The sequence below is a fragment of the Thunnus maccoyii genome, chromosome 7 (genome assembly GCF_910596095.1).
Source record: "Thunnus maccoyii chromosome 7, fThuMac1.1, whole genome shotgun sequence".
Lineage (NCBI taxonomy): Eukaryota > Metazoa > Chordata > Actinopteri > Scombriformes > Scombridae > Thunnus > Thunnus maccoyii.
Window position 1 is genome coordinate 22,990,332 of NC_056539.1, and position 10,367 is coordinate 23,000,698.

Here is a 10,367-nt window from a genome sequence, read left to right on the forward strand (position 1 = left end):
CTATCTAACCTGTTTTTAATTACAAATAAGATCAAATATCCAATACTTCACCCTAAAATACTACAATTATTGTAAGATGATACAATTTTGAATCATTTAACATTTTAGTGATATCGCACAGGGGTGTACTCAGTTTTGTTATATACTGCATGTAACCAGTTTTGCTCGGTTGATCTCCTAGATTGTACATGATAGAACCTGTGATCTGTGGTGTGTCAAAGATCTGTGTTACCAAACACAAAGTGATGCAGTAGTCAGGTTCAGTGTCTTTATAGACATGTCCTGTGATTACCTTTGCTTAAGATTTTTCACTACCAAACTGCAGTTTAAATAATCTGTAAAACAACTGTTTCTTAACAAACAAATTTACTTTCCTTTTATTACAGACGATTCTATTTGAACCAAATCTCAATTTCTCTCTCTCCGTCTCTCACAGTCACACACATAGTCTCTGTCTTAATGCATGGCTTACCTGACAGAGCCATCTGGTCCACATGGGACATGCAGGGTGATGGGGATGGGGATCGCACTCTCAGCTCGCAGGGTGGCCATCGCCCTCTGTGCCTCTCCTTCATTGCGTGGGGCTTTGACCCAGGTACAGCCCAGGTAGGACAGCTTGTTGAACTGGACGCTGTCTTCTTCCAGGACAGTGGGGCTGGATGGTGTCGGACATGCTGATGCCTCTGTGGACAGACAGAAAGTTTGTGAGAGGTTGTATTGTACTGATGTTTTTCTAAAAAACTGAAACCTGTTATTGGGGTTTCTGTCCAGACTCAAAGCTAAATGGAAGTCTACTTCTCGACTGGTTACTAAAATTTTAACAAAGATAAAATAATAATAGTTTATCAGCATTCAAAAACAACATTTCTCATGAGTCTGGCATGTTATTAAAGCGTCATGAGAACTGGGAGCATGTCAGCATTTTGCCGAATTTCCTGGACTTTCACATCCTGTAGCCTGACAGCTTCACAGACTGGTGCATTTAAGCAGAGTGAGAGACAAAGACAAAGACAAAAACACAAAAACACAACAGATTAGAAGTAAAGATGAAGAGAAGATGACAGCGAATGACACGGGAAGTTATGGGTTCTTCTTTAAAATTACCTTTGACCTGGAACTTTCACACTTGGCAAACAGGAAGCAGAACAATGAGAGCAGCAGCTGGACTTCCACCGTTGACTGCCTTTAGTTCTACACCACATTAACCATTTCCTCTTAGTTCAGTCAGCAGTAACGCAGCACCAGACATTGGCACCACTGAAGATGTGAAGTTAACGACGAGTCAATAAATAAAAACATGTTCGAAATGTAAAACCTGTTCTGTCTGGAATTTAAAATACTATTTTATGTGGTTAAACAAAGTTTGTCTATGCAAAATAAGTTTGTAGCAACTGACCATCCAAAGGTACTTCCATTTAGAATTAATGGTCATTATCATTGTCATGTATGAAACAACTCTGTTTAGTTATTAAAAGGCAGAAGTGAAATTAAAATGTAGTTTCCAATGTTGATCTGGTTTGTTTTCCTACATTCAGCAGCTGCCAGAATAACCAGACCTGTTATACATCACATACAGTATATTTCTAAATAATTATATAGTGCTATGCAAAAGTTTGAACACATCTTGATTTTTTTACAGTTTGATGTGCTACAAACTCCACTATTAACAATGTTGCTAACTCCACTATTTGACTGGGGGAAGAGACAAAAATGCACTTCCTTCCTTTGTGACACATGGTCTCCCAAGCAGTTACATTTCACCTGAAAGTGAGGAGCTTCATCTGAACAGCATAACACACATCTACATCATCCTCCACTGACTTCACCCGAAAATGCATACAGAAAGAGGTACTTATCAGTTTCTACTCTGGTCTCCAAATGAAACTGGTTTAAAATCACACCGCAGACAAAGGGGTACAAGATATTTTAAACTCATTTCTAAACCAAAACCAGGACTGAACAAAGATGGAAATGAAACCAAAAACATAAGGACAGTCATAATGCTACATCAAAGTTTGCCAGGAGAGAATCAAATCACAAAAAATGTCTCATTCCAATACACAATTAACATGTGGTTGGTCAAGTGACTCCATAGATCCCAGATAATCAATATAATTGCAATGCACAATGGATGCAGTTTCAATAATAAAATGTTCTGGTGGGATTTGAACCTATAACTCATCCTGCACTGAGCTGCACAGAGCGCTGTATCCACCACTGTGTTGGTTGTTTGTGCACTCATGTCTGCTGAGCTGTCTGGGCCACTGATACACAGAGCAGTTAAGTCAATGTCAGAGTTCAGATACCAGCCTTGCTAATCTGATTTTGGTATGTCGAAGGCATGCACACAGCTAAATCTTTTCAGGGTGTTCAGCTCTGTTTTAAACATTATTAATGCAAAGATGCACTTTGGGTTTTTTTTTCCCACACTCTAACATTAAATTCCAGTGAAAATGAAAAGTGAAGATTTATACATACTTATACATCTCTGAAACCTATATCCCATAATAACTTTAACAGAGAAAGGATAATGAAAGATTTTTGTTTCCAAACATTTTTCCATTATGGTCTCAGCCTTTAAGATTTGCCTGAACTGATCCATCATGTCATCCATTTATTGCGACTCATTATCCCACATCCTAGATGATATACATCCAAACTCACTAAAATATGACAGTTTAGATATACTTACTGTCAGAGTGACATTGGTCAGTTGTGATTATTATTACATTACAGTAAAAGTAGGATTAGGGATATTTTCAACTGCAGTGAGTACAGTGCCAAACAATAAAACTCTAAAAACTAAAAAGAAAAAACTAAAAACTATAGATTTTACTAACTTGAAGTAATACTGATTCACTAAGTATCATCCACTTGACATCCCAGTTGTGATGTATGGTTGGGTGAATGAAAGAACTGCTGCCTGCAAGTAGACACAATGACTGTAAATGGACCTGAAAGATCCAGAGCGTATACCTGGAGGTGGAGGCTCCACGACTTGGCTCTCTGGGTCCTTGTGCTTCTCCATCTTTTCCACGCTGCTCTTCTCCACCTTCACTTCATCATCATCATCATCCAACACTTCCTCCATTGCTTTCTCCAACTGCTCACTCCCGTTCCAAGACATCTAAGGGAGAGAGGAAAAGACAAAAACGTTGAGGAAGGGGGCAAAGAGAAACAAAGAAAGGTAAAAATAGAGTGAGGAAAAGGATTCCTATAGATACAGAAGAAGAGAGAACGGAGCTTCTTGGACTGAGTAAATACTTTAGCTAAACTAATTACAGAAGAGAGAAAAAAGCCTCGTCCTTCACCTTGTCTCACTTGCTGTCAAATCCTATGTGGGCATGAATATTATATGTTATATTGTTCAAATCGGATGTAAAAGTCTGTTGCTGTGTGGTTCTGACCTTGAGTCTTGGTTTGCCCTCAGAGCCTTGTGGTGACCCAGCAGCGCTAGACTGTACCAGAACAAACTCCTCACTGGTGACGGTGGCCACGGACTCTGTAGAGCTGCTGACTTTGCCCAGTGAGGAGCTGTCATCCATGGTTGGCTGGTTTACTCAGGGTTGGCTGGGGAGACCAGGATTAAAGCTCTCCCCTTCCCTCTCCTGTCCACCCAGCTCTGTAGTACAGCCTGCATACACAACAAAGGGGATGGCATTAGATTGTGCAGATGTTTTCTGGTATGCCGGTGTACATTTTAAGCACCACACTGTAAAGACAGAACTGCTTTAAGAGACATTTCCATGACAGATTAGGGAGTCTGTAAAAATTCTTCTCCGTAATAATAGTCAGTTATAGAATTACTTGATTATTGAAGTCATAGACAGTGCTTTCTATACACTTAGATATCAGCTTAGGACCTGAGATGTTTTTCCTATTAAATAAATAAATAAATCCGCCTTTATTAGGCCACATTGTACAGCAACATCAAACCACAACACACCCTACCACCAAACACCAACACACCAAAGACGTGCCAGACACCAGCCAAACAACTTCCTGATTTGGTTTTGTAGGCCACATTTTTATACGTAACAAGTCTGGGCCAATACTTGTTCAATCACCGAACAAACCACCTTTGATTTCATTATACCAGCCAAGAAGTAAGAACAATTTGTAAACCCAACCAGAAATCTTCTGTTGCACAACTCCTAGAAATGTTGTCAGTGCTTGAGAGTGTGATTAAGTGTCATTGAGATCACTCAGGCATTTGCCAGTTGCATGTCACAGTCTCTAACAGGTTCAAGCTGGCAACTAAATGTGGTCAGTGAACTTCCCTTCGTTGCGGATGTGGATGGCTCTATTTGCAACATTATTGCTAATGCTTTACCTGATAAGTCATCCATAATTGAGTGTGTGTGCGTGTGTGACAGGTCTGTATGGGCTATGAAGCCAATAGACTCTTATGAATGTCCGTAAGAGTAAACACGTATTTGGTTTGATATCGTGCCTTGTTTTTATGGTAATTAAGACATTAACTTAACTTCTGTTTCAACATCAACAAAGCAGCACTGGCCATGAGAACAAAAACAGTAGTGGTATGACACCGCAGCATAAAAAGACAAACACCGAGCAGAAGTTTGTCTGCATCAGACCATTGTCTCTACATGTTACATCTAGCTGGCTCATTCATTTTGCCATGAGCTGGACTATACCACAAACAAACATGTCTTCATTCTAAGCTAGTTGATACCTGGCTATAAGCACGTAAGCAAGAATATTTTTAACATATGAATAAGAAGGGGTTTTTTTAACAGCTTTAAAACATTGTTTAACTAAAGATAGAGAACTGGTAGCTATATTAATCAGTGATCAGAAACAAGTGAAGCCTGGCAGACCTACTGCTTTCAGCTTTCACAAACCATAATTACTTCCCTCTAAGCACATTTACAAATGTACTGTAACTACAGTGAATATAGTATTGAGATGGTGTAGCAATATGTCAAAGTGTACCCATATGTAACACAAATACACCCACAGTGCACCCACTTCTATTTCTTTTATACATTTATTCAATTTGAATTAATTTAGTGTGTTCTATTTCATTAAAATATGTCAAATATCTGCCTACCTTGCTCTTTTCAGAGTGCTACTTATCTTCAAAAAGTTGTTACCTAAAACCAGGTATTGCAAAAGGGAAGAGAGTTATCTTATAATCAGTATTGTCTTACATTTAGGACAATATATTAAACACAGTGCATTATATGTAAATACTGTACAGCCCTAGCAGCAAACAAACAGCTCTTGATTCGGCAGCGTTTATGATGAGACTGTGGAGGAGCACCCATAAAAATACCCGCATGGTTTGAGAACAAATGCATAAGGGAGGCATTCATTCACACACAGGGACGTGATTACATGCATGCAAACGGCATTCATACAGTCTTAACCCAGGCAAATTATATTCACACAAACACATGTGCACATGGACATACATGAGGAAAGCAACAGATTCACGTGGTCCAATCACACTTATTCAATTACACAGATCAGCGTGATGCAGACAAGCAACACTCCCACTGATTCACTTAAACAAGGAATTGCAAGGAGAGAGAACCCAGATCAAAAACACAGATACTGACAGAGAATGCTGGGAAACTAACGTAATGTAGAACAAAAGTCTGCCATCGGTTCTGTTGGAGCTCCTGTCTCTCCTTGTCGAGTCAGACTGGACGTGAAGCATGTGGTAAACACACTCCAGCCAAACTGGACTGGCTATTAATCATAGTCACTTAATGTTGACTGTGCAAGTACAGTACAGAACATCCCATAATCTCCCTCTTTCTCTTTCTCTCTCTTACACACACAAACAGAATATTTTGTGTAAGAGATAGGTAAACTACAGCTGCACCTGCTAAACTATTTTTTTTTTACCAGCAACAGGAAAAAGAGAGATAGATAACAAGAAAGAAAACAAACAAAGACCAAACATTGCTTTTCAAATGTTATCATGTCCAAACTATTGCCATAAAATGTGGTAGGTGACTCTGATTTATCCATTAAAGACAAATTTTACTTTACGATGTGGTCGTTTCATTTCACTGTAATTACATACATACAACAGTTTTTAAAGATTGAACTGTTTCTAGCTATGGATGCTCTTGCTGTCGTTGTGTAGTCGGACAATCTCTTCCTCTTTGGCTGCAACTCAACTGTAAACATGGTAGCAAATTTGCACCCAGTCATTAAAAGCCTGCTCCTCCAGTATGGTCCCAGTTGGCAGCCTAGCTACCCAACCACTGCCTGCATGGAAACTGTGACTGGCCGGTGGTGTAGACAGTGCCGCACAACACCCAGAGACACTGGGCTAACCAGCCACATTACGTCTGTAAGGGTGTGTGTGTGTCTACAGGCTGAGTCGCCCTGCTGTTTTGTTACGGATACAACAGTGTCAACACACACAATGAACACTGTAAAGCTTGTCAAGCATACTAAAATGCTGAAGATTTGATGGTTCCAGGTTTTTAAATGTGAGAATTTGCTGCTTATCTTGGTCTTAAATTATAGTTAACTGAATATTTTTAGGTTTTGGGCTGTAATCCAGACAAAATAATATATTTGAAGAAGTCACATTGTGTTCTAAGATATTGTAATAGACATTTTTCACTGTTTTGTGATGTTTTATAGGCAATTAATCTATTAAATCGAGAAAATAATCAGAAGATGAATCGATTATAAAAATAATCATTAGTTGCAGATCTAAAAGCTTGTTATGACAGAACTCTAAACTTTATGGACCTGGACACCACATAGGAGGAATAACATAAGGACAACAAAGGAAGAACAAAACCCAATCTGTAATCAAATTCTATGATATAAGTTATATATATATATTTATAGATGAATGAGTGAAAACAAACCTTTGACATTTCACAGGAGGGCTGGGTGATAAGGCAAACTGTTCCTATTGGCCACCATTCCCTCAACCAAAGACAGGCATCAATTTGGCCTTGTGTTTCTTCTGGTTGACTATAATGATGGCAACAACTCAACCTGCTCTATGAACACAGCTAAGGCTGCCCAACCTGCTGACGGCAGCTTTCTTGTGTCAATTCAAAAAGATAATAAATGGGACAGAAGCACACTGAACAGACTTGTCACTGCAGCATAGCAAACCTGTTCAATGGGTATTGATGCAATAACACTGTTAGGGTTAGGCAGTGTCTAACTTCACTAACTTTTTGAGACAATGTCAATTTAAAAAGCATAATCAATGTGCAGTCTTTGGTCTTTGCCTGTTCTCAGATTTTGTCCCTGCTGGCCACTGTACTCTCTGACTGTGAGGCAATCAAATCATAGTTTATCAAACGGGCTAATAATTAATGGCAATCAGTACACTGGTGTCTAGATGACTAGAAAACCCCTCTATTCAGAAGCATCCATCACACATCATGTTACAAGCAACCTCAGCCAGCACTAACATGTGCACCAGACTGAGCCAGGTGATTCCACGCAGCCCCGCTGATTCACTGGAACTGAAACCGGCACCGAGGCTTATTGATGAACACAAAAAGGTGTTTGCCTTCTAGGGATACCTAATACCAGCCATTTAATCACTTCCCATTTGGTCCAACGCCACAGTCCTCCAGGTTATTTTCATCATCAAGTACACGGTATCATCTGTTTTGTCTGTTTATGGTAGTTTCATTTAAATACCTACATGAATAGTGCACTGTTTCAACTTGAAGTACACTGTTGTGACAACCTGTTGCAACAACATTACACTGCATACAACAAGACCAGGCGGAGATCATGCAGGTCAGTGAATCAGAGGGATGAATTGGAAATATGAGCCAAATAAGTCCTGATATACTGGTTAGTTTTCTAGCTGGCTGTGTAATGCTACTTCTTAATGACAAAGAAGTACCTCTCCATCAAGACACACGACAGAAGGCTTAATACAACCAATTAAACTATTACCTGTGTTTCTCTGTCATTCAATACTGCCAAGACAGGTGAAGGAAACTATTAATTTTATCATTAGTTCATCAGCTACTTTACATTTCAAATATGATCAACCATATGGTAAGTTATGATTTTGGATTGTAGGTATTATCATATCTTGCTCTTGTAAACAATGTGTCTTTTCCTAATATTAAAAGCTGAGTTTAAATACTGTGACTCATATCGTGTTGATCACTTCCTAAAAGCACCAAGTGTCATCCCCAAAATATTGTCACACATAATCCATTTCAAGGTCAAACATATTGTGATATTTTTTGCTTATATTATTCTGGTTTGTGAATTTTAAGTGTCAAGTCTCCCCTTCAGTTGATCAACAAAGACACAGGCTGTAGTGATGATTCTGGAGCTGAACCACAGAAAGAGGAACAAATGCTGTGACACTATGACAACAGCTGCAGGGATGTTACTGAGCTATAAGAACATTTCCTACTTCACAACTGCAAGCCCTCAAATGAAATAAAACTCAATTTGATAGAATATCTCTAACAAAAGCTCCATGAGCCCATTGACACGGTCACTAACACAGTGTACAAGTAAATGGACCAATTCCAAAAAAGTGTCACCTGATGACATCATTAATTCAAGTGATGATGCTCTGATTTCCAGGCAAGGAGACAGTTGTCAGTGTTTGTAAATGCTGGTTTGAATGTCTAAAACTCCATTAAATCTGTGTTGGGGCACACTGACAAGGGCTGAACTTAATATTCAGGTCCTCACTTCCTTTTACAGGTGTGTGGTGGAGAGCATCCTCGCATCCAGCATCACAGTGTGGTATGGCAACTGCTCCGCTGCCAGTAGACAAGCACTGCAGCAGGTGGTACTGCCTGTGCAGAAGATTATCAGGAACAGTCTGCCTGCCATCAGTGACATTTACAGCAGCAGGTACTGCTCCATCAGACTAAGGAACAGTTTTTTTTCCCTGAGGCAGTGAGGCTGATAAACTCTGCCTCTGTAACACTTCTCCCAGCTTCAAATTCCCCCCAAACAAAATGAACATTGCAGTCACTTTAAATATACTGTCACTTTACTATATGACTACTGCTTACACTGCTGTGTAGTATCCTGTGTCCTGCCTACACTCAGCCTTCTTACTACTGCTGCTATGACTTTCATACTTTAGTACTTTTTTTAAGCTGTAACTTATACTTTTAATTACTATCATATTCACTATTATTTTTCAGTCTTTATTCTATACTTGTGCAATTTTAACGTGTGTTGTTTCTTGTTTGTTTTTTATATCTTATTGCACTAGCACCTGAGAAATCTTCCTTTACGTTCACATGAGTCGGAATGACAATAAAAAATCTTGAAATCTTTCTCCATTAATTCATGCTGTGTGATATTATTGCAGCTCTCACTGGAGGCCTGGACCAGATTTCACAGTCTATCACAGCATCAGCAGCAGGCTAGTTTTATCCCTTGAAGCAGCTGTTTAACGGCCATTTACTGGATTAACTGAATTAGGACACATATTATGTAAGAAATGCCTTTTCGAGCTGGTCATATATACACAACTGGGCAGGTCTGTAAAGGAAACGAGTGCAGCTAATGAAGACACATAATTCACACACACATAGGGAGAGACAAGCAAGGCAAGATTAGCTAGCGCCAAGCTAACTTATCCCTATAGTCACCAGGCTTTTCCTCTCACCGCGACCACAATAAGGCTGACCTGTGGACAAGCAGCTAGCTGTAAACAGGTGAGTGCAGGCTAAACAGGAAGTACCTACGAGTGCCAGGCTAGACCTCAGGGCTAAAGCTAACCAGCTCGAAGTCCAAAACAGTTGGACCACTATTTGACTGTTTGGAGGAGCGACCTCACACAGCAACACCCCGTCCGCCTCCGGAGGAAAATGACAAGAAAGAAAAAGGGAAAAACAACACCTCTGTTTGCGCTGCGTGTACGCGAGGCACTGAAATGAACACAGTAGTTGATAAAACAAGCTGTCAACTTACTTGTTTAAAGCGATGTAGAGTTGCTTGCTAGCTGTCAGAAGAGTTGCAGCGAAGATCGTATGTGTTTAAGAAGATGAATCACTCGGTACTTTAGTGACACGCTTTCCGGTGTGGAATGTTAGCGTAATGTCACGCATGCGCGGTCCTCCTGCAAGTTAGTCCAGTTTACACATTTACATTCACTCAACAGTCATTTCTATTGAGCATTTCTACTAGCATATTATTATAGTATATACGTATAGCTATAAAGGCCTTTATTTATTATAAATTAAATTATATTATATAATTTATGTATTATTATTATTATTATTATTATTGTTGTTGTTGTTGTTGTTGTTGTTATTATTATTGTATACATATACACATACATGTATATTTTATCATGTATAAAAATATGTATTACTGTGCGGTCAAGTTTTATTTTTTAATTCTCTCTCCTTCTA

The 10,367-nt window shown here is 39.2% G+C and overlaps 1 protein-coding gene across 3 annotated transcripts in view; it reads right to left on the reverse strand.

The window, feature by feature from the left end:
• rabgap1l (RAB GTPase activating protein 1-like) overlaps window positions 1-10,026 on the reverse strand; it is a 159,434-nt gene extending 149,408 nt beyond the window's left edge. For all 3 annotated transcript variants that reach the window (XR_006096984.1, XR_006096985.1, XM_042416860.1), the window contains exons 1-4: window positions 9,925-10,026; window positions 3,408-3,634; window positions 2,977-3,127; window positions 473-683 (exon numbers count right to left, since the gene is read on the reverse strand). Coding sequence is in view for 1 of the 3 variants with exons in the window: in XM_042416860.1 (XP_042272794.1) it covers window positions 473-683; window positions 2,977-3,127; window positions 3,408-3,545 (500 nt within the window). In the remaining 2 variants the exon portion in view is untranslated. The remainder of the gene's footprint in view (window positions 1-472; window positions 684-2,976; window positions 3,128-3,407; window positions 3,635-9,924) is intronic.
• Window positions 10,027-10,367: the final 341 nt, after the last annotated feature.